The sequence below is a fragment of the Astyanax mexicanus genome, chromosome 17 (assembly GCF_023375975.1).
Source record: "Astyanax mexicanus isolate ESR-SI-001 chromosome 17, AstMex3_surface, whole genome shotgun sequence".
NCBI classification, from domain to species: domain Eukaryota; kingdom Metazoa; phylum Chordata; class Actinopteri; order Characiformes; family Acestrorhamphidae; genus Astyanax; species Astyanax mexicanus.
In genome coordinates, this window is record NC_064424.1 from 6,987,829 (window position 1) to 7,014,875 (window position 27,047).

Consider the following 27,047-nt stretch of genomic DNA (forward strand, 5'->3'; position numbering starts at 1 on the left):
GTTTCCTAAAAACTTACATGAGACTTTATGTAGACATTTGAGTCCTTGATCCCGGGGAGAAACCTCTTCCTGCCCAGTAAAGTCTTGACGAAGCCATTTTTGCTGCAGTTTTTGACAGTTTCACGAAGAAAAGCCTGTATACCTTTGAGAGATGAGAATAAAAAAGTAATGAAACGGAATAAAAAGCTGGCATGCCAAAAAAAGTAATGGGATAGCAGTATGTCAACTAAAGTGTTAACTCAAATGACGACTTGGGGATGCCCAGACCTATATAAATTGTCAGATGTTATCTTGTGTGAGATTAGTGAGACTGAATGCTGGCCAGAGTGGCCTGAAAGTTAGATGTGTCAGATGAATGATAGGACATACCCAGAGGTGTCTAATAATGAAGTACTTAAGTAGAAATGTTGGTTTTCTATACTTTACTGGAGTAATTATTATTTTAGGGCCCTATCATTTAACTCGAGGCATTAATAACTTTAAAAGTGCACAAAAAGCTTATTAAAAACCACTGTTTACATAGCTATGTTATCATCAGTACAATGATGGCGGCACCCAGAGCTGAAAGCTAGCGTTATGGGACATAAACAGTGTTTTTTAATAAGCTTCTTGTGCACTTTTAAAGTTCTTAATGCCTCTGTTTTAAATGTCAGGGCTCTCCGGTTTCTACCAAGCAGGTGTGGAACTACTTTTATCCTGGATAACGGTGGAAAAATCGATTTATCGGGGCTAAATATGCCCGATGCGGCCGTTGTACAGAGTGCTGGGCAAAAAGCACACAAATACTGTATCTCAGAAAGCTGTAGGAGAGCAGAGGATGGCTATTCTACAAAGGTAAGTATTTTTTATCATGTTTTACTACAACCAAAGTCAATTTGACTCCTTTAACATTTTAATATAACATTATAATCATTATGACAGGGAAAAATGTGTTTGGGGGACTGGGGAGTGTTGGTAGTGCACCTTACATTACTTTTATTTTTATACTTTAAGCAGTTTTGAAATCAGTACTTTTACACTTTTACTTAAAGAGGAAAAAAAAAGCTTGATACTTAAATAGTTGATACTTAAACTTCTACAGAAGTCTTTTAAACCCTAGTATCTATACTTCTATCTACAGCGTAATGAATGGGAATACTTTGGACACCTTTGAGCAATTACCACCCACACCAGACTGTGGCCACTGTTGGCTGGCAAGAACTGTGCATATTATCAGACTATGAAGCGACTCTAAAACACATTTAGGACAATATTCTTTTGATTCTATGGGATATGGCAAAAGTCAAGGCATAGGATAGTAGTACGTTGAAGTTTGTGTAATTAGGATTACGTACAGACCTAAAGAAAAGAGTTATTTACCTGTGTATCTGGCTTTGAATGATTCAATATAACAGGCAGCGTCGTTTTCATCAATGCCCATTTGCTCCCCGAGTGACTTCGCCCCCATGCCATAAATAATGCCATAACAGATCTGTGGAAATAAGATAAGTAGATTCGAATCAGCCATTACTGTTTATACATCAACATCAGTGTGAATCTGAGAAAAATAAATGGTAACAGTCTGACCTGTTTGGCCTGTTGTCGTGTGGAATCATCAACTGCAGCAGGGTCCACCATTTTCCACTCGGCAGCGATGCTTTTAAAGACGTCTTCTCCGCTGTTCAGCACCTGAAGAAGCCTTTTATCACACGACAGGTGAGCCAGAATACGGAGCTCCAGCTGAGAGTAGTCAGCAGCTAGAATCAGTCCTCCTAAAGTATGAAGAAATATACACACTGGTCAGATAGAGCTGGAAATATGACAATAATTTATTGTGTCATGATAAATGTTCTGATCATATTAACAACAGGCTTTTTAACCCACAGGAGCCCAAATTCATGTCTGAATATTGATACCAAATTCAAAATTAAATCTAATGAATTTACTTTTCTTATCGTAGGGAACCCAACTTTATATTTTAAGATAAAAATCCTAATGACACAACAACAATTTTGTAGCTGTATTTTACTGTATTTTATTTTTCATACAGAAATCACATTACGAACTAGTACAAAATTTTTTTTAAAGTATTTGAATAGTTAAATAGTTAAACCAGAGCAGTAAAAGCAAAATAATACACTTATATTATAATATTTAGATAATTTAAATTAAATTATAATACTTAGATTACTTATAATACTTAAATAATACACTTAAATATTAAATTAGCTAGTTTAGTTTTATCTTCAGCACTAACCCTAAAGCACTCATACATTCTGTAAATAAGATGAACAAACACAGATTCACACACTGTCCTGTGGTGATGCTTTCAGTAAGCTCAGTATGTGTCACTTAGAAACGTCATGAGTTAAAATGATGTGTAAAGTTCCTTCCTACAGCAATTTATCCGTATTTTACAATATCTGTGACACACAGAACCAGAACTATGGGTTCTTTCGGATAAAAGTATAGAGAGGATATCATTTGTTCTAAAAAGCCTAAACAGGACACTGACCTAACTTTACATTTAATTAAATAGAGTGTAAATAGTGCTGTTTAATTGGCTGGTGGTCAGCAAAAACTATATTGTAATAATATGCAAACTACAGAAAAAAATCACTGTACTGTTCGTAAAAACAAAAGAGTTTTTAAATATTAATGTTTAAGAATCTGCTTCTGCATGCCAACACTTTGAGTTATTATTACCTAATATTTTTCCTAGCTCTCTATAAAGTTTCCTAGCTCTAGTATGTTCATGATTTATATAAATATACTATTTAGCACACCTAAAATATACTGTAAAAGGTCTGAAAATGGTCCATGAAGAGCTTGAAAAGTGCTTGAATTGGACGCTGGAAATTTGTCTGAACTCTGTGTAATCTGGCAACAACCGTGTTTGTTTAAAAAACACACCACAGGCTTTTATACAGTTCTTTATGTGTGCCCTGTGGTCAGATAAATGTTATATTCAGTCTAATAAAAGTGATCTCTTACCTGAGAAAGGAACGAACGCGTGCCTCATGCTGACGAAGAAAGGCATCCCCTTACCTGGGGATTTGTCAGAATCTTTGACCAGGGCTATTAACTGATGATTGGTCCGAGATATTGTATTCCTTTAAAATAAATAAACATTTTTCTATGTTAAGAAATTACATTTAAGCATGCAAAGCCACAATAATTATGTTAATTAAAATATTGTTTTTTCTGACAATATATGAACACAACCTCAATGAGGCAAATTGTGTCTTTGAGAAAAAAGCCCATATTGTGAATATGCATGTATAGCAATATTCTTAATTATTACAAGCTCATTGCTCTTTACTAAATGTGAAATGTCATTTAATTGTGGCATTGTAATATCTTTATATCAGAGACATAAATCAATAAAATCAATTTTATCAATAACATTGTTCATTGCATTAATTTCTGGGATGATATGTCATGCAAATAAAGTTGGATATTATGACAGGCCTAAATATAGATTATTATATGTTGTTATGCACAAAAGCTTACCGTGACTTGCTGGAGACACCGGTTGTATGATTTTGTGAGGGTTGGCTTTCTCCAATAAGTGTTGGCATTTGGATTTCAAAGTCCTTCGGCACATTCTGAATATTGGGTTCAGTGAAGCTCACCCTTCCTAAATAGGGAATATATAAGTATTTCAGTTTGGTGACTACTGACTTAAATTTATTGGAACTCGGTCATTCCTTTCGGCTTGTCAGGGCTGAGTTAAGGATCTGATGTCTCTTCCAGCTCACGAGAGTGAAAGCTTGGAGAGCCAAAACTTGTGCCGTGACTTCAGTCAAAAATGACTGACATATGCTCCGCTATTTGCTTACGCCCCCTGGTTCTTTGGCCCCTGCATAGAATGTAGGTTTAATTCCTGAGAGTTCTCAGAGTTGCTTGTATACAGCAACTCTGGAAAAAGAGACCACTTAAAAATGATGAATTCCTTTGATTTTACAAAATTGAAAAACCTGAGCTGCTTGAATTTTTGCACCAGGTGTAAAAGGCATAAAGTTATCCAAAAGCATTGTGTAAGACTGGTGGAGGAGAACATGCCAAGATGCATGAAAACTGTGATTAAAAACAAGGGTTATGCCACCAAATATTGATTTCTGAACTCTTACAACTTTATGAATATGAACTTGTTTTCTTTGCATTATTTGAGGTCTAAAAGCTCTGTATATATTTTTTCTTATTTCAGCCATTTATCATTTTCTGCAAATTAATGCTCTAAATGACACTACTTTAATTTGGAATTTGGGAGTAATGTTGTCTGTAGTTTATAGATTAAAACAACAATGTTCATTTTAATCAAACATAAACCTATAAATAGCAAAATCAGAAAAAAATGATTCAGAAACTGAAGTGGTCTCTTGATTTTATCCAGAGCCGTATTTGCATGGACAATTCTAGCCAGACACCGCTGCTCACCATCATTAATATGCTATACTATGCATTACTGTGCTGTCCACTGTGTGTGCTAATGTAAGCTTTATATGATGTATTTCTTGTAAATATGCAACACTGCAGACTTACAGACCTCACTCAAACTCCCATAATTCACATTACCTGGCCATAAGTACGCTGGCCAGTGTTCAGCCTCACCAACAAGATAATACCTCACTAATTATAAAGACGTGGACGTTCCCAAGCCATTACTGGAGGCAACACTTCATGATCCATTTACATACTGCTATTCCAAAGATACACTTTAATACTACACACCTGTTGCAGTGTGAGACTGGGAGACTGGGTGTATTCTGTCCATCTTCAGTTTGGGATGCCAGATCTTCTCTCTTTGCAGGGGAAATACCACCTTTGTCATGGCATTTGTTATCCTCCTCCACTCTAGTATAACTCCTGGTAACTGATGTAAAGGCTTGAGCTTTTCCAGAACATCCTGCAGATATTCAAAGTAAATTACTGGAATTAACATTAGTATAATAATGCTATTTAATTCACCATTATATCTAAGTGTTAAGAAAATGTCTGTGGAGTACTACAGAAGATGATGTACCTTGGTTGTGCTGAACTGTTTGGAGAGTTTGACACGGGCACCTGCTCCTGCTCTCCTGGTGTATCCCAAAGTCTTTTTATTCTTTAGACTATTCAAATCACCATTTGGAGGCAACTTTAGTTCAAGAAACAGCACCTGAAAATTTTAAAACAATAGACCATAGAATATAAAAGTGTTTTACAACAATGCACAAATTAGTTTTAGATTTTCTTCAGTAGTGGTTTTCAAACATGTGGGTCCCAGTGGGCTGCAGTGGTATAGCTAGTAGGGCATGAGCCAAAAATCTATCTTTTTTTTAATTTGGGTTTGCAAAAAATAATACTTCAAATACTTCAATATTTCAACAGAATTTAAAATGTGATGGATATGAGTTATTTTTTATTTTTATAAAAACAGAAAAACTAATTTTTGAACTCATTCACACAATGGCCATCTTTGCAATTCCAGCAAGCAGTTATAAATGAGCATTTTAAAACAAAAATGGGAAAAGAAAGCACTTTTCTAGATGATTCAGACTTTTGGACCAATTACTAAAAGCTAAGTCATTCTTGGGACTTAATTTATTTACTGTAACAGTAGATTAAACATTATTTATAAACAGAAATAAAATAAATCTGCAGAAAATATTGTATACTCATTCTGCTACAGGGGAACGTGTCAATGAAGGGGACCAATGGTTAAAAAGGTCTTACACAAAATGTCATGAGGCAATTCAAGCACATCATTACAATTTATAGGCTACACTAATTTTTGTACTCTATTTGTCTACCATATTTTTCCGTACTATAAGGCGCACTATCAATAAACGTATTTTCTGGTCTATTTTCATTTAAAAAAAAAACGCCCACCGGTTTATAAGGCCCATTAGGCCACACTAGTAAGGAACAGGGGTGTCACTTTCTCTTTCATTTTCTTTCTGATTCAGCAGGTCTCACTGCTGGGTGGTGAGACCTGATTTCCAATAAGGCTAGCTGCAGTTTGCGCTACTAAATGCCACCCGACAGCGCAACACTGAAGAACCCTGAGTGTTCCAGTAAGCCAGCATGATATTAGCTAGCGATTCATTCCACGTAGCTTGTTTTAACACGGTAAACACACAGGCTACAGTCCGGTATACTCACCTCTAAAATGCGAATGGGCTAGCACAAAGCGGTTAATGCTAATGCTGCTCCAGTAGTGCTAGCCAGGGTTAGCAGCAGGCTACAGGCTAATAATACTTACCTCTGAACGGCTAATGCTAATACTGCTCCAGTCTTGAGTTTCGGTGCTGGATAAAATAGTCAATGTGCTGACTGTTTTGGGGAAAATTATAGGATTTTAAGTACGCCCTATAGTACGAAAATACAGTACATATTAATTGGTTAATTAATATTTTGGGTGGACCACAGAACCTTTAATGATTTTAAATGGAAGGAACCCTTCCCTTTTAAAACCCTTGTTTTAAGGTTTTACTAGAATGATACTGACCTCAGCAACATCATCAGGACTAGTCAGCGAGAAGCTGTGACCAGCTAGCTGGTAAGCCTGGGACTCCAGGTCACTGAGCTTAGCCTGCATCACATGTTTCTGAGCTTCACATTCAGCAACACTGAACCCAATCCCGTTCAGCTCCAGCAGAGCTAAGCAGTACTGAGTGGGCATTTCCACTCTCTGGAACACGTCTGATCAACAAATAAAACAAAAAAAAAGACATAAAGAGGTAAGAAAAACAAAGTAAAACAAAATACTTTTCTACCAAGTTAACATAATAAAGAAAAAAATCAACCTTGCACCTAAAAAAACTTCTTTGTCCAGGAGAACTCGGAGTTCTGTCATGACCCTGAAGACAAGAACAGATTCAATAGCTGCTCTGTAGCGTCCAGACTGGCTCGGATCTCCGTACATCCCCAGACTTTCCACACCTTGCCCAGAACTAATTCCATCCAACAAGGGAAGGTCGTTAGGAGCAAAGTTTGTGACCATGTTGTGCAGGGTACGCTCCTTAGAGCCTGGATCCAGAAGCCAACAGGCAACCTAGAATTCACAGTGAAATAAAAAGGTCACATTTAAGGGTAGATGCAGCACAGGAATTAGCAGAGTTTTAAATTAAAAAAAAAAAAAAAAAAAAAAAAACAACAACAAAAGATTTTCATTTGTCCACTTCTTTATCCCTGCATCACTTAAAATGCACCAAATAATTCTACCACTGAAGTTAAATGGTTAATGGGATAAAATTTATCAATCATAAATTAATTAATTAATAACTCACGGTAGCCCCATAGTTTGGTGTACTGCTATAAACTATAAACTATGAACAGCTTAGAACTAGAGCGGTCAACATTAATGCATAAACACATCCAAATAATCAAGAAAATATAACTTTTTTTTTTTACTTTATTAATTCACACAAATGAATCATGGTTTTATGTTTGGCCCCAGTTTCCTCCTATAACTTTAGCTTTTAAAAGAACTTGGTAACTTATTAGCAGGTTCAATGTCAACATCAGAAGAAACAAAAATATATTTATTTATCATGAAATACACTCTGTTAAATATCTACTCAGCACATTCCAAGATTCTAATTTTAAAAAAGCTTAAAAACTATCCTGATATTTTTAAATAATATTGCCAGCATTATTGAATATCAAACAATTTTATACCCTGAAATATCGTGTCGTGTCACCCAACCATAATTATTACATCAGGGTACTACTTTTTTCTGTTTTTAGCAAAATAAAAATTCACTCTGTTCTTATTTCCCATTATATAATTACTAGAGACAGATTATATCTGTCCAGTATCATTTATTTTACTTTAATCCTGGATTATATGGAGATATTTGAAGTGCATTATTATTATTATTATTATCATGATATTCTCAATCATTGAGTTTTGTTATAAATCTGATAAATTCTTGTATTATTTATTTTTTAAAGTTAGAGGTGTGCCATATCATATTGTGTGCAATAATAAAATGTGTATTATTTGATGTGGAAGTAAAACAGTGTCACCAGACTTTGAAATTTAAAAGCACTTGAATTTTTAGCACTGAATTATTTTACATTGAATTATTGCATGTGGTTTTTTTTGCCTCTGAATTAAACACTTTAATTTTTCAGTATATCATTTTCACTTATTTTATTTTAATGTAAAAAAAATTCTAAAGTAAAAATTCAAGTTTAAAAAATTCAATTAAAATAAATTCAGGTTGCTCAAATTCGACCTGTCAAATTCGACTGCTAAAATACAACGCTCAAAATTCGCTGTCAACATCCGGGACACACAGGATGAGCAATCGATTCAGTCTTCAATCGAGCCATTAAATTAACATTAAACATTAAATTAAGATAGATATCCAGATATACCTTGTTAAACTAACTAACTAAATAAATAAAGCTCCTCTGTTCATTTCAGAAAGAGCTTCAAACACGAACACTAGATCAATTATTTATAAATACAGCCAGACTGTGTGGAAGATAATTACTACTGTAGAATCTGAGATAGTAACTTAGTTTGCTAAATTATAGCTACCTATCTTGCTAGTTAGCTGTGGGATCTGTGTGATTATAGACAAGATACTACCTAGTTAGCGGTTTGTTTAGCAATACCTTATTTACACTTTGCTGCAAAGTATGTTGCTTAGTGTACTGGCCACTGTCTAAATAAATATATTGAGCTATATTACACTTACTGTACCCCTCTCAGGCTGGTCCTCTCATTAAATAAAGGAGATTTATTAGAATTGCTTTTTGTCTCTTTACTAACTAATTTAACAGAGATAATTTAAGATATGACCATTATTTATTTTATGATATTAATTTTAATGTTTATATTTAATATATATTTTATACATTTGTTAACAAATTAGATAATGCCCACACATACATCTAGACCTAGTTACCAGCCTGAGAGGTATATAGTAACTGTAATAAATCTCCTTTATTTAATGAGAGGACCAGCCTGAGAGGGGTACAGTAAGTGTAATATAGCTCAATATATTTATTTAGACAGTGGCCAGTACACTAAGCAACATACTTTGCAGCAAAGTGTCAAGGTATTGCTAAACAAACAGCTAACTAGGTAGTATCTTGTCTATAATCACACAGATCCCACAGCTAACTAGCAAGATAGGTAGCTATAATTTAGCTAACTAAGTTACTATCTCAGATTCTACAGTAGTAATTATCTTCCACACAGTCTGGCTGTATTTATAAATAATTGATCTAGTGTTCGTGTTTGAAGCTCTTTCTGAAATGAACAGAGGAGCTTTATTTATTTAGTTAGTTAGTTTAACAAGGTATATCTGGATATCTATCTTAATTTAATGTTTAATGTTAATTTAATGGCTCGATTGAAGACTGAATCGATTGCTCATCCTGTGTGTCCCGGATGTTGACAGCGAATTTTGAGCGTTGTATTTTAGCAGTCGAATTTGACAGGTCGAATTTGAGCAACCTGAATTTATTTTAATTGAATTTTTAAAACTTGAATTTTTGCTTTTGAATTTTTTTACATTAAAATAAAATAAGTGAAAATGATATACTGAAAAATTAAAGTGTTTAATTCAGAGGCAAAAAAAATCACATGCAATAATTCAATGTAAAATAATTCAGTGCTAAAAATTCAAGTGCTTTTAAATTTCAAAGTCTGGTGACACTGGTTTACTTCCATAATTTGATTTATTCAGTCATATTGCCAAGAGTATTGTCACTGCCAAAATACCATGCAATATCATGATACTATTGTGGGGCCATATTGTTCACCCCTAGTGTTAAAAAAAAAAAAAAAAAAAAAGGCCTTTTTTTTTTTGCATGGACAACTCTATCACTCTAGCACTGTAAGTCTGTTGGGAGCATCAGCTAAAAACTCTGTATTTCAGAATGCTAAGCGTGAACGGACATGGGCTATTCGACAAAACACTACATCCCAAGTCCATTTCACACCCAAGTTCTCCTTTAAATTACTGGCAACCTTACTAAAAAGGACTGACACCGGCGAATACTCTTACCTTTGGATCCTCAAATGTGCCTCTTACTGAAAGTCCACAGGCTTGAAGTAGAGTCTTGTACAACTGAATGAAGTCATAAGCAACCATCACTCCATCCGCACCTGAAGAGGACCTCATCAAACAAACTTGAATGTTCCTCAGTCTCTCCTTTACTGGCAGATTTTCATCGAGTGGTGGTGGTGCAAGGCTTGCACTGATAGCTGTATCAAAAATATATATATTTTAGCAGGTTTTAATTGCTCAATGTTAAAAAGTTCAACGATGAATCTATAGAAGAATATTTAAAGGAGAACTCCGGTGTAAAATGGACTTTTGGTGTGGTAAAACATGACAAAAAGTACTTACATTTGATGAACAGCACACCTCCGTTCTCCCACAGCGTTCTGAGATCCAGAAATTTTAACAGTTTAACACCCTTCAGACTGGGTGACACGGGGTCGATAAAAATGCCCGATAAATCGTTTTTTTCCACTGTTATCCAGCTTAAAGTAGCTTCACGCGTTCTTGCTAGAATCTGGAGAGCCCAGGCATTTAAAACGAGACATTAATAACTTTAAAAGTGCACAAGAACCTTATTAAAATCCTCTGTTTACATCCCATAATGCTAGCTTCGGCCCTGAGCGCCGCCATCACTGTACTGGTAATGACAGACACATAAAAATATATATAGCCTATACGGAATCAATGTATATATATGTCCCTGTTATTTTCAGTTCAGTGAGGGCAGCGTTCGGAGCTGAAGCTAGCTTTATACGATGTAAACTGTTTTTTAATAAGGTTCTTGTGCACTTTTTAAGTTATTAATGCCTCGTTTTAAATGTCAGAGCTCTCCGGATTCTAGCAAGGAGGTGTGGAGCTACTTTGAGCTGGATAACGGTGGAAAAAACGATTTATCAGGGTAAATTATGCCCTGTGTCACCCAGTCTGAAGGGTGTTTGGACAAACTGTTAAATTTCTGGATCTCTGAACGCTGTGGGAGAACGGAGGTGTGCTATTCATCAAAGGTAAATACTTTTTATCATGTTTTACTACAATAAAAGTCCATTTTACACCGGAGTTCTTCTTTAAGCTCTTTACTGATCAGCTTCCAAGTTAATGCTGTCATACTCAAAACACAAACACCAACCAGCCATAACATTAACTGGACATTTCTATATTCATTGTCCATTTTATTAGCTCCACTTCGTGGTTCTATAATTACAGACTGTAGTTCTGTATCAGTTTCTCTATATACTTTATTATTATCCTCCTTTTTCACCCTGTTCTTCAAAGGTCAGGATTCCACAGGAGAGAAAACCACCACAGAGCAGCTATTATTATTATTAATATCATTTGGGTGGTGGATCATTATGCTCACCACTGCAGGGATTAGCACTGATTAGCATGGTGGTGGTGTATGAGGAATTAGTTTGTGTTGTGATGGTACGAGTGGTTTAGAGACAGAAGTGCTGCTGGAGTTTTTAAACACCTCAGCATAACCGCTACCAACCAGTCCACCGACCAGAAGCGTCCTGTGGTCACTGATGAAGGGCTAGAGCAGGGGTGTCCAAACTTTTTTTTGTTGGGGGCCAGAAGGAGAAATATATTTGAAGTCACAGGCCACAGAATCTGTGATAAAACAAACAAATGCGCACCCTTACCGCTTTTAGACTCTTTGGCCCTGTTTTTCTGCGCTAGAAATGCACACTCTCCACTTTTAGACTCTTTGGCCCGATTTTCTGCTCTAGAAATGCGCACTAGCTCTGCTTTTAGACTCTTTTGCCCCGTTTTTCTGCGCAAGAAATGCGCACTCTCTCCGCTTTTAGACTCTTTTGCCCCGATTTTCTGCGCTAGAAATGCGCACCCTCTCCGACTCTTTGGCCCGTTTCTGACACCTAGCGTTCAAACTTTGAATCTCACATTATAAAAACCTGCTTAACAGCGGGTCAACTTTCATTCTATTTCTAAAATACCTCCCGGGCCGCTCCAAAAAAGGAGGTGTTTCAGCGTTTAAAAACTCCAGCAGCACTGCTGCATCTGATCCACAAACACAAACACCTCATACACCAACACCACGCAAATCAATGTCACTGGAATGATTATAGTTATGGCTGATCAGTGTATAGAGTTTAAAGTAAAATATTAGACTTAGTACCAAAGTCTGTTAGCTCCTCCTGTAGTGATAAAAAATATGCGTCCTTTCCTCCCCAGCATACAGATACGCCAGTGATGACCAGACTCTCGTGTCCTTTCAGGACAAACCCATCTTTCCTTTTGTTCCTCACTGGTGTCGTTGCTTTTATTATGAATAAAAAAAAATGATAAAACTTTGATTAGTTCATTTAAGAGGTTTATATCTTTATAACTATATATTTATAACTGACCTTTCTGAAACTTGCTTCCTATAGCAGACTCTGGCTGCACTGCGCCATCTTTCTTCTCACAGGCAACGGAAAGAGAAAACCTCTTCTTTGTTTTCCATTCTTTTACAAAGGTTTCAAAAAGCCTTTTATCGCTTGCAACATCAATTATAGAGAAGGATTCTGGATTGCTTGGAGTAAACTGGGAAGGAGAGGCGTCCTGTGAGAGCTGCAGAGAAAAGCCCTCGTCTAAAGACGTGTCCAACATCTTCACGTTCGTATCATTGTTTGTACCAGTGTGGAAATTCAGTTTAACCTCTAGGTCACCTCTAGAACTTATTGGGGACTGCACAGCAGAAGTGGTCAATTTTACTCTGGGTGTGACCGGCTCAGAAACAGGTGTGGGTGGAACAAGTTCCTGATTCATTTGGTTTGATTTGGATACAGGGAAATGTTCTGCAGTCATGTCTCTTTGACTGATTGCCTGATCAGCTTCAGAATGTGTTGTAGTTACTGCAGCATTAACCTGCTTAGCTTGGGTCTGGTCTGCAGCTCTAGGTTGTTCTGGAGGTTCATGCAGGGTCGAGAAATGGTCGACCCATTTGTCGAAAATGTCTTCCATTCCAGGGCTGAAGTTAAATGAGGATTCGGCGAGAGTTTCTGGATGTGCTGGGTTGCTTTGCAATTTCTGTAATTCAGACGATGCATCTTCTGTATAAGTAGGCTTTTCTTCTTCAACCAAGCTTACTTTTGGTGCACGGCAGACCTTCAGACTACTGTTATGTTTCTCTAGATAATGCTCTCCAATGACTAGAGAGTCTCCCCATTCTGACAGGTTGAAGGACGATTCGCCCCATTGTATTGCTTCTGGATCCTCCACATCATTTCTATTATCATTTTTTCTTACTTCATTTACTGCAGCAACTGGGGGATGAAAATTGCTGGAAGTTTCCACAGCTTTTCCAGAGTTCTCACCATGATTCTCCTCTTCATCTGGCTCATCATCTTTTCCTCCCTCCTCTTCATCTATTCCTCCCGCCTCTTCCTCCTCCATCGCCTCCAAGATGGAGTTGTCATAAAGACTATCAAATAAAAAGCTGCTGCTTCTATTGGGGCTACTGTCAGAAATTCCATTTTCAAGCCCTGCATTTCTAGCATTGTCAGGCTCCTCATTTTTGGCTTGTGGTTCCACTGAATTTGATTTTGCTTCTCCAGATTCTCCCTCAGGCGTCTGATTGGTGAAATTAAGAATGTTCTCCATTTGGCTGTCCGTCAGAGAAATGTTGTACTTGGGTTTGCCTTCGCTTGATGGCAGATGTTTGCTTGGATTGTTTCTGGAAAGAGAAGATATATGAGATAATAGGCCATCATCTTTTTTGCTGTTTTTATTATCACCTTCAGGCGTGCTGTGCGGAGGTACTAAAACATGTTGATTTTCAGGATGTGGGTATGACCCATTCAACCCACATTCTGTTCCAACACAATCGTTTGCCACCTTAGCTTCAGCAATCTGAGGATCTGAACTCCATTTTTCTTCCTGTAGCAGCTTGTCCTCCTGCAGTAATATTCTTTCAGTCTGCGTGTCAAGCTGAAAACTGTCACCAAACTCTTCTGTTTGACCAGTGTACAAATCAGGAGAGTTACATTTCTCCCCTGAACTCTGTATGATCTCATTTACGACTTTTGCCGATTTTACATTAGAGTTTAACAAAAATGTCTGTGGAGTCTTCACACCTTCATGAGGGCTTGTTGCGTTGTTTGTGGCATTCATATTCCGGTAAGAGTCAGTATGATGGTAAATGTCCTTTTTAGTTTCAGTTTCCTTTTCTGAATCAGTCACGCTGTCCACATGTTTTCTTTTAGATGTGCACTTTTTTCCAGAACCTGATGGAATATGACTGTTACTGCTTAACAATATCGTTTCCCCAAGATGAATTGGAACAAATGATGATTTACTGGACACTTTTGCCCCACAGTTTTGTTTTAAATCAGGCTTTGAGCTCTGTTTAGGTTCTTCCTGTGGCTTTTTGTTCACGTCACAGTGGAGATTATTGGCGGAAAATATCTGTAAACCAGTTGAATCTGTGGATTTGTGAACCTCTGCATCTACAGCTTCATTTACTGTTTTTTTCATGTTATCATCACTTTCCATCCTCCTACGTTTAGACTGTGGACTTATAGACATTACATTTTGTACTTCAGAATCACGTCCACAGGCTTCTTGACAAGAGGACTTCGCTAACTCAGATAACTCCTCAGCAGACCTGAGATGACTATGATAGGTTTTGTCTTTAGACTGAATGGATTTGAGCACTTTATTTAATGCAGTGGATTGCTCTCCAGTGTTTGCTATGCTGGGGGCTGTCACACATGAATTATCATCAGCTGTTTTCTTCACTTTTTCAGTTCTATCCACATCCACAGGCTTTTCCAGAGGTCTTGTATTAGAAACATCTATCTTTGCAGAACACTGAGCAATGTTTCCAGACCCAACATTATCGTCAGCTGATGTCTGATGTTCCTCTATCGTCTCAATCAGCCTATGTTCTCTATCAGAGTGAGTGTTGTGCTCTCCGGCTGAACTTTCAGTTTGCATTTTTACAGTCTGTATCTTGGAATCCTGCAATTTTTCGCTTGTTGATTCATCACCTGAATTCGTTTGGGTTTTTGGAGAGAGTAATTCAGGGTTCCACTCCACTCCAAGCAAAGCCAAGTCCTGCTGGAGAAGCAGTCTCGCCTCCAACACGATCTGCTTGGCAGCTTCACTCTCAGTCAGGGGCTTCTTCCCACTCACATAGATACAGCGCATGCTCCTGCGCTCCTGAGCATCCTCCGCACTCTCATCCACTGCCTGCCGAGAACTGCAGATACAAGATACTAAATTAGGGCAGTGAACAAACAAATATTACTACAAATATACACTATACTTCGTTAATACTTTTTGTTTAGTGCTTTTAAAAAAATGACAGTGTTGTAAAGCTGCTTTATAGAAGTAAGTACTTATTTTAATCCCATTTTCTTTCCACTTTACACAGCTAATTACCCAGCACACTCGTTAGGACTCCCTCTATCACTAGTGATGCCCAACACACAAGGAGGGTGAAGACTAGCACATGCTTCCTCGGATACAAGTGAAGTCAGCCACCACCTCTTTTCAAACTGCTGCTGGTGCCGCATTACTGCATAATACAGCGGAGGAAAGCGTTGCGATGTGATTCTGATACCTCAGCTCACAGATGCCTTGTGCTGATCGACATCACCCTTTGGAGTCATAAGTGGAAAGAGCGCCATCTACCCATCCGGAGAGAGCAAGGCCAATTGTGCTCCCTCAGGGATCCAGCAGCTGATAGCAAGCTACATGACCGGGATTCGAACCAGCAAACTCCCGACCATAGTGGTAGCACTTAGCCCACTGGACCACCTGTAGCCCAGAAGTCTGGTACTTTAATAAAGGACCAACACCACACTACACATAAAACCCACAGTGAGAAAACCTGTGGTCAGTTAGTAATGATAAATTAATGAATTAAAAAGTCACTGTAGCCCCATGCAAGTCTGGTGTACTGCTGTAAACTATAAACTATAAAGTATGTACAGTTATGAACTTTAACTTTTTAATCTACACAAATGAATCATGGTACTAAATTTGGCCCCAGTTTCCTTCTGCAATTACTGCTTTTAAAAGAAGTTGGTGACATATTAGCAGGGTCACTACTGTCAACTTCAGAAGAAACAAAAATATATTTATTTACCATGAAATAGAAATTAAATCTCTAAATTTAACACTCACTACGCCCTCTCACTCATTTCACACTCTTTATTAAATATTTACTCAGCACATTAAAAGATTCTCATTTTAAAAAGCATAAAAACTATCCTGATATTTTAAAAATGTAGTAAAAAAAAAGCCCAACACACTACAAAATTATTTGTCTTCCCAACAAAAACAGGAAAGAACTTTAAGTATTTGACATTACAAATATACATATAATTCCATTTCGCCAATCTTACATTTGCTATTTTATTGACATTTTAATACTCCACTATTAATGTTTTAAAGTTTTTACAAGTTTTTATCATGATTATTTGCATTTAATATTAATTGTTTTATAGTGATAATAGCGCTTTTTAAAAAGGTAAATTAAATAATAAATGTTTAATCTGATATTTTTATATTTTATCGTTTGATCCCACTACTAAAAATCCCACAAAACTAAAAATGATACCTTTTAAAAGGGGTTGCTTTCCGCAGGGCCTTCTCCACATCAGCAGTGTTTCCTCTTGCGATCTCTGCTACAGTGACGAAGCCAGCGCTGTAGAGAGCACGTGCTCTCTGGGCATTCAGTAAAGAGATCCGCACCAGATCACACAGCTCCCGCTGTACCCCGAAACTCAGACGGCTCTGGAACTGGGACAATAACAGCTCTAGATTGTGCCATCCAAGTCGATTACAGAAGACTGTAACCATACCTGCAGTTAAAATATAAAAATATGTGTTAGGTACACATATATATATAATCCTAAAAATGATGCAGCAGCTCAAGGCTTCTTATAAAGTACTCCATACTACTGCCATCTTTATATAGAACTGGGTAGAGCTGTGAAATACGGCCACAAATTCATATGTATATATCCATATCATATCAATATACTTAGCACAATATAGAATATTTTGTACTTTTTTTTTTAAAACCAACCACATGAAAGACCTATTCTCTATTCTTATTACATACTGAATTATACTAAAAAAAAGTATGTTTTCATATTTTATTAGATTTATAATTGTTAAACATTAAATTATAAATAGTAACGATTTTCACTTTCATTTTTTAACTGAAATAAAACTGTGCAAGAAACAGCATAAAATATAAAAAAACTGTTATATCTATATTTTTCAGTCTCTCTGCGCTTTCACTCACCCCTACTACTCTAACAAGTTAAAGAAGGTACTCTTAATTTGAAAAATGTAATGGGAGGTGTCCCAATTTCCATTTCAACATCTTAAACATTTAAAATAGACACACTATTACTCAATATTTGGCAACATCATTATGGTTTGGCACAATTAACACTTGGTTTAAAAACATGACATTCCACTATTTTGTGGCTTGTTATTTGTTTTAGAAAACAAAAATGATAAAAGTGCAATGCTAAATAATAGACGATTTTCTATCGTCACTCAAAATATATCATTATTTGCACAGCCCTAGTGATGGGAAATATTACCAACAAAATATGACGTTAGTTTAAATATTATACCTAAATTTGACTAATGAAGGATTATTATTTTAATGAACAACAGTCACAGTATATTTCTATGGCCTAAACTAATTTGAGTTCTCATCCACGTTTTTTAAATGACTATGCAGTCACGTGACTACCACATGCAGTATATGTTTTTAAGGTGTCAGTACATGCACGCACACAGTGGGGAAAGCATTAATAGAATTATCTTTATGGAGGGAGTTTCCATTTACACTGAGTAAAGAACCAAGAGAACCTGCGTAGGTAGAGGCTGACTGCTGAAGTGACTGCAGCTGTCCTCGGCTACAGCCGTACTTCTTCGCAACTGCTCCAAGAGGTTCCTCACTGACCAGATCCAACAGCACAAGGGTTGTGAAAAACCTAAAACAAGACACAACACATCGTTATGAGAGTAGTCGGATTGGGTGGATTATTTGGTTAATATGCTGTAAAAGAAAATAATTTTAGTATATGTATCGAGTGTGCCGTATTGTACCCTACACGATATAGTGATTTTAAAAATCCACCGGGAAACTATAAGTATTTGTTGTTACATTACATTGTTTGTTATATTATTCAACACAAAATCAGATTTTAAACAGGCAAAAGTTTACAGGTATTTTTGTTTTTGCTAAATGCTTAAAAATGTAGTACATTACATGAAATAAAACACTAACATTTATTGTACTACAGTAGTACGTTCATATCGCCCACCCCTAGTATCCACAGTAAACAGTACTTTTAAGTAAGAAGTGACAAGAAACTACTTGTTAGTTTCTGTTTCTGTCACCAATACTAAAACTTTAAACTTTAAACCAATAAGCTTTAAAATAAGCTATTTTACATTCTAAGCAACTCAAACTGCTTAAAGAAATCACATCCACATTCAATGCAGGAGACCCCATACACATATCTTAATATTAGTTCCTATCCTATGACATTTGGCATGGTAGTGTGTAGCAGTTTCGTAACTTCTTAAAATAACCAATAGGGGTGTTATAAAATATTGATATTGTATGACACAACGATATTAAAAGCTTTAATACAAAAATGTTTTGCAATACTGTACAAATTTTCAAAAACAGTTTTTTTTTTTTTTTATTATTAGTTACATGTAAAGATTGGTGTCAGACAGTGGTTCATTTTTGTGTTGTGTTTAAACCCTGCCCACTGGATAGGTTTACTTTGTTCACTTGTTCTGTTAAGTTAATGTAATCAACAGTGAGATCTAATGACAAACTGAACTTTTCTTTTATTCAGATTTTGTAAATGACAGATTTTCCAAAAATCTGCTTTAAACAATTGCAATACATTACTTACAGTATATAAGCAATATTTTCACATGACCATTACCATACTCTTGACAATACACAACCCTAATAGACATATGAAATCTGGCTACAAGTTTAGAAATCAAACCTTACCGTTTATGAATGGCCATCTGTCTGCGCTGCTTTTCGGTTTTGGCTATTAATTTCCCACCGACCGAACGCGCCAGAAAGCTTTCCTGAATGCCCACCATCTCTGCAACTCGCTTCATTGCAGAAGGCAGCTGCTCCCACAGACAGAAGAACTGGTACCAGTCTATTGTTGTCCAGTCAACGTATACCGGTGTTATCTTAAAAAAAAAAAAAAAAAAAAAAAAAAAAAAAAACACCCAGTAGACATTAATCCAAAATCTGTTTCAGTTTATCTCTTATGAGTTTTCTAAAACTCAGCAAAAATACTTTACCTGGTAAAGAATGTGGAGATCATTTTCCAGGACAAACCCTTTCATTGCTCTCTGAAGGTCAGCAAAGATTCCCAGTGCCTCCGGGGGCGACAGAGAGGACGACAGAGTGGCTGAACCCAGATGAGATGGACAGTATCTTTCCGCTACAAGATAACACAAACAAAAGTTAGATAAAACTGAGGTACATTATAAAATATTAAAAAGCATAAAAAAAAATTGCAAAAAATTGCATAAAAAATGTCTCCTCACTTTCTCCTTCTTTTTGAATATGAATGAACTCGTTGTCCATTAGCCAATCCATGCAGGCCTCGATGGCCCCACGACTCTGGGCAGCTTCCGGCTGCTCTGAAGCCATACTGGCTGCCAGTAAAGAGCAAGATGCATAGGTCCTCACTTCCTCTGGTGTGCTGGCAACTCCTCCAACTATGATCTTTTATAGATAAAAACAAGAGGGTTATAATGTGCACAGGTGCAACTATAAATGACTGTATATGGCAGGACGTCCAAATCTTTTTTTAAGGGGGCCAGTTTGGACCATATTGTGAAAATTTAGACGCCATTCCTTTTTTAGAGATATTTTTCATAAATTATTAAAATCACTGTATCCATAATATATATTTGGACTTGGATTTCTGCATAAATTGGTCTGCTTAAACTAAAACCACACAAAAAAATAGATATATTTGCATGGTTTTATTGAACATAACATGTTAACATTCACAGTGCAGGGTGGAAAAATATGTGAACCTTTGGATTTAATAACTGGTTGATCCTCCTTTAGCAGCAAAAAACTCACCCAAACGTTTCCTGTAGCTGCAGATGAGACCTGAACATCAGTTAGGAGGAATTTTGGAGCATTCCTCTTCACTAAACTGTTCAGCGATATTCTTGGGATATCTGCTGTGAATCACTCTCTTGAGGTCATGATGCCACAGCATCTCAATTGGGTTGAGCTCAGGACTCTCCAGAAGGCCCAGCATTTTCTTCTGATGAAGCTATTTGGTTGTTGATTTAATTCTATTTTTGGGTTGTTGTATAAAAAAAAAACAGCAGGACAGCAGGAAAGCAGGACAATTAACCTATAAGAGGTGTATTCATGTTTTCACATGTACAGCTCATTCATGATTTTCTCATATTGTGGGCACAACTGATTATTTTAAAGGTAAAATCCTGATATAACATGAATGACAACAATTTAAAAACTCCTATTTTAATATATTATTCCATAAAGCAGGTCAAAACTAGTTATATGGAATGTGAAATCTAAAATGAAAGCACTGACTTGTTAAAATGGTTGGAACAAAGCTGTAGATGTAAATGTTTTATCTCCATCACTAACCCAGCATGCCTACATTCTGTAAATAAGGTGAAATAAACAAACACAAATTCACACACTGTCTTGTAATGGTCTCAGGATGTTCAGTATGTCACTTAGTGAAGGACAGAGTTCTGTAACAGACTTTCCACATCTTTTAAAGGGTCTGTGATGCATATGTCACAGAGGTGCAATGTACTACTGCTATATGGAAAGACATGAAATGGTGAAATACCTCCAGGATGGCCCTGAGCATGCTGGTAGTGACTCCCTCTCCTTCCCGCTTCACTAAACAGCTGCTGATTGGCTTCAAAGACCCTTGGATGAGACTTACACCCTTCATGCGCTCAGCTTCCTTACACACCAGAACACTCTCACCTGGAATAACAGATAATACAGGCAATTAATACTAAATACTAAATACTAATACTCTTCCATATTTACTGCAGTTATTTTCAATAAAATATGCTGGATTTAATCAAATTGAACAGCACTCAATACATGCAGGTGCTCAGTGTTCTTTAAGCACTAATATATAAATAAATATAAATGAATTATACTTTGTAACACGATAACATAATTTAAATTTATATAAGATAGAAAAAATGGACATGCCGCCCATGCCTACTACTTACCAATAGTGTCCACTCCTTTACGCCCTGCTCGTCCCACCATCTGTTTGTAGGTCAGTATGTCCAGTAAATGTCCGTTAAACACTGGAGTTCTGATAATCACACGACGAGCGGGCAGGTTTACACCAGAGGACAGAGTGGAAGTGGCGGCCAGCACCCTGATGAAGCCCTGACGAAAAGCACCATCCAGGATATCCCTCTCATCAAACGTCAAACCTAAATCAGTACACGTGACAAATACCAATAAATCCAACAGAATGCATCTTAAAGATACACCTATATGTCATCATTTTAATAATTATGAAGCATATTTAATTATGAGGTACCTGCATGGTGGAACGCTACACCCCACGGTACAGTGCGCTGCAGTACTTGGTCAAGGCCGGCTGGAGAACGTTTTAACTGGGCTACCACATCCTGAAGACCCTCCAGATTCAGAGACACAGACTGAACTCCAGATTCTGACTGTTTTTCTGCAAAATGATAAATCTGTCATTAAACAGACATCATTAAAACTGCTGCTTAAATCACAATATATTCTTCATACAAAGTTTTAATTTATTATTTTCTTCACAAGCTTTTGCCTTTTATATATATTTTTTCTCTTTAATGATTTTGGTTTGATTTGTTCATTGGCATATACAGGGACATGCCAATAGTTACAGGAGTGTGTTTGTCTAAGTAAATGTATTATTTCCTTAGGGAGCGGCTTTGGAATGCTATGGAATGGAATGATATGTTGTGAGGTTTTGTTTTGTGAGAGAGGCTGAACACTGGCCATCGTGCTCATGGCAAGGCCACGTTAATTATCGAGGTCTGATAGTGAGTTAAACTAGTTGTTCTGGCATACAGATATATATTAGAGGGCACTACCACCCACAGTGAACAGTATGAATGGTCAATTAGGTCCTAAAATTATATTACAATATTTTAGGTTTGTTTTTTTGCAATGGAAATTGTCTTAATTAATAATTAATAATAAAGAATAAACTACCACAACTAATAAAATATTAAGGCTTTATATAGTATAAAATATTTATATGCATTCAGTGGAAACAAAATAGTCTATAAAATGCCACATAAAACTACTGCTTATATTACAATATATTCTTTATTCAAAGTTTTAATTTATTATTTTCTTCACAAGCTTTTGCCTTTTATATATTTTTCTCTTCAATGATTTTGGTTTGATTTGATAAAAGCTGATAAAAGAGTGTTTGTGTATGTCAATTGACCATTACCTCAAGGGATGGCTTTGGAATGGCAACACCGCAATATGTTGTGAGGTTTTATCTTGTGAGTGAGGCTGAACACTGGCCATCGTGCTCATGGCAAGGCCACGTTAATTATCGAAGCCTGACAGTGAGTTAAACTAGTTGTTCTGGCATTCAGGAATATATTAGAGGGCACTACCACCCACAGTGAACAGTATGACTGGTCAATTAGGCCCTAAAATATATCACAATATTTTAGGTTTTGTTTTTTGCAATGACATTTGTTTTATTTGTTTAGTATAACAGTTTCATACATTTAGTAAAAACAATGTTTTCTTGTCTATTGTCATAAGTAAATTATCAAAACTCTAATTCTGTATAAAATAATTATAGTGTAACAAAATAATAAATGAATGTAATGCAAAAAAAAAATAATGTAATGTAACAACAAAAAAATCTACCACAAACATAATATATCAAAACAAACTGCTTTCAACAAGAATGCACAACGCTATCAGAATTATAATGTTATCAGTCAATATGGCAAATATTTTAAACAAATACTTATTGACATATATTTTGTACGTCAGAAAAGGACCAAGCGACGCTGGACGCGCTACTACAACTGTCTGTTGTCTTTGCTACTTTAAAATCAATGAATTTTATATGATTTTTAATTTATTTTTATTTGTTTCAAATATATAAAGTTATAGATGGATGTCTAGTCTCTCTGTAAGCTCTAAATGTGTATATCGACATCGGCAGATAAAGTCATGTATAATATCAGATATCAGAAGCAGGTTTTTGTGATTATATTGCATACAATAAGATATGGAACACCCTTAGTGGACAGTGCAGTGGGTGATAATGATCATGACTAGAATTGTCTGTGCAGCAAACAACTGACTCTGGCTGTGTATTTATTTGCAGGGACGATACCATACCAACTCCTGAATGTGACTCAATTAAAATATACAAAAACACTATATTGCATAAGAATAGCTATACAACAAGAACATATATTTAAATTATAAAATCTGGAATGTAGAAATAACTGTAAATATAAAGTCAGATAAACAATAAACATACCTTTGTGGTACAGGTTGTAAAACTCCCTGGCAATACTGTCTGCCAGTTTTTCACACCAGTTCTTAGAGGGACAGAACAGCAGTGCAGAGTGGCCAGCATGCACTGTCTCAAAGCAGAGGCTCACTATGTGATCATCATCACCCTGAAAACACAAAATAAATATTATACTCTCAAATCCACTCATCTGAAAACAGCACTTCATTTATATTTCACCTACAATTAACTGAAAACACTTTAAAATCTCACATTTTACTAGCTAAATAACATTTCTGCATATTTTGCACTTTTCTGCCTTATTTGTGTCTGAATGAAGCCAGTGTTTTTCTCTCACTGTGAATTTACAGTTATAGTTGAAGCTAAAACTCCAGTCTGAATAGGACCCACATAGACAGATACCTAATGCCAAGACATATGACGGATTTACCCAAAATATTTTACATTATTTTTAAAAACCAAAACAGTCAATAAACAGAAACAAATCTTTCAAAACTTTGGTTTTTGATGACCGTATGAACCCTGACTATAATCGACAATGTGTATTTTAAAAATGTGTCTACTCCATACTTCAGTGCCGATTATTTGTAAATTTGTAACAGCACCACACTACAAAAAGTGCTGGGAGATGATAATTGGCTCCCTTACACAGTCAGTTCAAAGTCTATCCAAAAGTTTCCAAAGACAACAGATTACTTATTTACTCACAATTATTTTTTTTATCAGGGTTGATTATGTAATGTGAAAAGGTAAAAGATCTGGATATGATCTGATTTGATACTGACTGTACCAAAAATGTAATGTTACATTGTCCATGCATCCATGTTGTAAGAGGTGTAGGGGTGTACGATTTACAGTACAAGCCTTAAAAATCCTGAAAATACATGGAAATACCAGCATTTAAAAAAGTATCATGATTTTTTTTATCAGAATTGTTGTTGAGAAATTTTCTTTGTTCACTTAATTAAGAAAATATGTACATTTAAAAGGAAATTTATTTATTTTATGATAAAAATCATATGTTTTGACACTGTTGTTTCAGTAATAATAAAAAATGAATAAAAAAAAAATCCATAAGGGACAATTTGGATGTGTTCTTTCATTGTTTTTACTGCATTGCCAAAGTGTTGGATCAGGACTCGGCAGATTCTTAAAATCAAATAATTCGGATTTGGGCTTGGAGCATTGTTAGCAATTTCCACATTTAAACATCTTCTGGACATTTCAATCTCATGTTAAGCTGTTTCTTTCTTTATAAAGCGACGGAAAGTATGGCAGAAATAATGGATAACTATTTAACTAATTGAAAAGAATAACCATCAGATTAGTCAATTACCAAAACTATCATTAGCTGCAGCTCTACTAAACACTGACCTTCACAGGGAGAGCAGGTGTGAACTGTCTAATAAGAGTCATGGACCCATCGTATATTTGAGTGCCAATCTTGACCCACTCCATCAGCGGCACAGGCCGATAGTCTGTATGGTAGAGCTCAGCACTTAACCAGCGAGCAAGGAGGTCCAGGTTTGGCAGTGTGGCGCTCATTCCCACAATCTGTACACCATCAGTGTACGCCTTATCAGTGCACCTACAAACAGTAAATGGAATATTATCGCATTTTAGCAATGATTTGATTGGTGTGATCTGCCTTCATAAATCAAATGCATTATAAAAAAAAATCAATATCAGATATCAGATGCACTAGAGTAATATCAGATACTCCATTAAAAAAAAGTGCTCCTCAAAATAAATGCAAAATTAATGAATTACATCCTTAAGTATAAACAGGCCTGTCACAATAATTACATAAGAGGCTAATCGTACAACATATCGTCTCTGTCCAATAAAAAACACAAATCTCAAAAACAGCAACTTTACAGGGGAGGGGTAAAATCTTGTAAAGTTTTAATGGAGCTCAATGTACAAGGAGTTTATTTCAGGTAATTTTAGAGAATTACTACTGATCCATTTTTCAAGAAATGTTAACAAAATGTAAGGGACAATGTGTTTAAATTATGTAGTAAACTTAAAAAAACAAAAACGGAGATACTTGTTTTTTATTGGACAGTAACAATATGGACATGACCTTAATGATTTCTGCAATATAAAATGACATTTTAATGTTTTTAATTGTGCATTTGATTTAATATACACAATGCAAACTGTAAGAAGTGAAGATAAGGGTAATGGGTGGTTAAAAAAAATAAATGAATAAAAAGAATTAAATTTGTCTGCCAAAATATTATTGATTAAGGTTATTGTCCTTTAAAATGGTATAGTTGCATTATTTTAGTGGTGTCAATCAATTAAAAAATATTGGATTGGAGTCATTCAATTTATATTTTAGTATATGGACAGAAAATTATGTTATATTGCTAAACTAAACCACAGATTTGTCAAAAGACTCTGTAAATGCTTTAACGCTGAAAAGCACTAATCATTATGCTTTTATATAATCAATATAATCAATGGCTTAAAATCTGGTAGGCAACCAGCGTTAGTGACACATTCGTATCTAATATGAATTGTCCCAATTTTGTCAGTAACGACAGTCATCCACTCTTTTAAATGTGCTGTATGTTTGTAAGGTATGTCCATGCCCTTGACTGATGATTGGTAGCGCCTCCAGCCTCTGGACACTACGCTGACAGACACAGCAAACCTTCTTGCCACAGCTCGCATTGATGTGCCATCCTGGATGAGCTGCACTACCTGAGCCACTTGTGTGGGTTGTAGAGTCCGTCTCATGCTACCACGAGTGTGAAAGCACCACCAACATTCAAAACTGACCAAAACATCAGCCAGACAGCATAGGTTCTGAGAAGTGGTCTGTGGTCCCCACCTGCAGAACCACTCCTTTATTGAGTGTGTCTTGCTAATTGCCAATAATTTCCACCTGTTGTTTATTCCATTTGCACAACAGCAGGTGAAATTGATTGTCAATCAGTGTTGCTTCCTAAGTGGACAGTTTAATTTCACAGAAGTTTGATTTACTTGGAGTTATATTGTGTTATTTGAGTGTTCCCTTTATTTTTTTGAGCAGTGTATATAGGATTGTGGAAACCTGCTTTAAACATTCTGACATACCTCTCTTTAGTTTTTGTTGCAATATACTGGATTTTCGTTAACAAGAGCTCCAACAAATACCCGCGACCAGAATCCCCCAGCATGTGCAGCTCATCTACAACCACAATACCTGCAGACAGGAAAAGTAAAGAGGTCAACAACAGACATCACACACCAGATCACAGAAAACACTTAAACAGCAGATTATACATCACTTCAAAAGTAAATACCCAGCAAATCCATTCTGTCCTCCTCAATAAGTCTGTTGATGAGTCCGTTGGCTTTTTCAATCGTACACACGGCAACATCTAATGCAGAGAACCCACCAGCTGCTGACGTGCTGCCCATATACCCTTCAACCCGAACACCGGCCTCCTGAAACACGTTCTTTACACACAAAAACACACATATTCATACATACACTGTATTA

General features: G+C 36.2%; 1 protein-coding gene across 1 annotated transcript in view; it reads right to left on the bottom strand.

Annotated features, from left to right (window-relative positions):
* The window catches only part of polq (polymerase (DNA directed), theta), a 37,700-nt gene that overhangs the window by 2,655 nt on the left and 7,998 nt on the right, over nt 1-27,047 (bottom strand). The window contains exons 6-29 of the mRNA XM_022676009.2: nt 26,848-27,004; nt 26,639-26,747; nt 24,926-25,139; nt 23,558-23,699; nt 21,581-21,727; nt 21,258-21,470; nt 20,858-21,000; nt 19,557-19,737; nt 19,308-19,450; nt 19,000-19,193; nt 17,832-17,956; nt 16,558-16,801; nt 12,356-15,192; nt 12,127-12,267; nt 9,993-10,192; nt 6,778-7,018; nt 6,473-6,666; nt 5,006-5,140; nt 4,714-4,888; nt 3,493-3,619; nt 2,974-3,092; nt 1,567-1,751; nt 1,360-1,471; nt 18-142 (exon numbers count right to left, since the gene is read on the bottom strand). Of these exons, the coding sequence (XP_022531730.2) occupies nt 18-142; nt 1,360-1,471; nt 1,567-1,751; nt 2,974-3,092; nt 3,493-3,619; nt 4,714-4,888; nt 5,006-5,140; nt 6,473-6,666; nt 6,778-7,018; nt 9,993-10,192; nt 12,127-12,267; nt 12,356-15,192; nt 16,558-16,801; nt 17,832-17,956; nt 19,000-19,193; nt 19,308-19,450; nt 19,557-19,737; nt 20,858-21,000; nt 21,258-21,470; nt 21,581-21,727; nt 23,558-23,699; nt 24,926-25,139; nt 26,639-26,747; nt 26,848-27,004 (6,603 nt within the window). The remainder of the gene's footprint in view (nt 1-17; nt 143-1,359; nt 1,472-1,566; nt 1,752-2,973; nt 3,093-3,492; nt 3,620-4,713; nt 4,889-5,005; nt 5,141-6,472; nt 6,667-6,777; nt 7,019-9,992; nt 10,193-12,126; nt 12,268-12,355; nt 15,193-16,557; nt 16,802-17,831; nt 17,957-18,999; nt 19,194-19,307; nt 19,451-19,556; nt 19,738-20,857; nt 21,001-21,257; nt 21,471-21,580; nt 21,728-23,557; nt 23,700-24,925; nt 25,140-26,638; nt 26,748-26,847; nt 27,005-27,047) is intronic.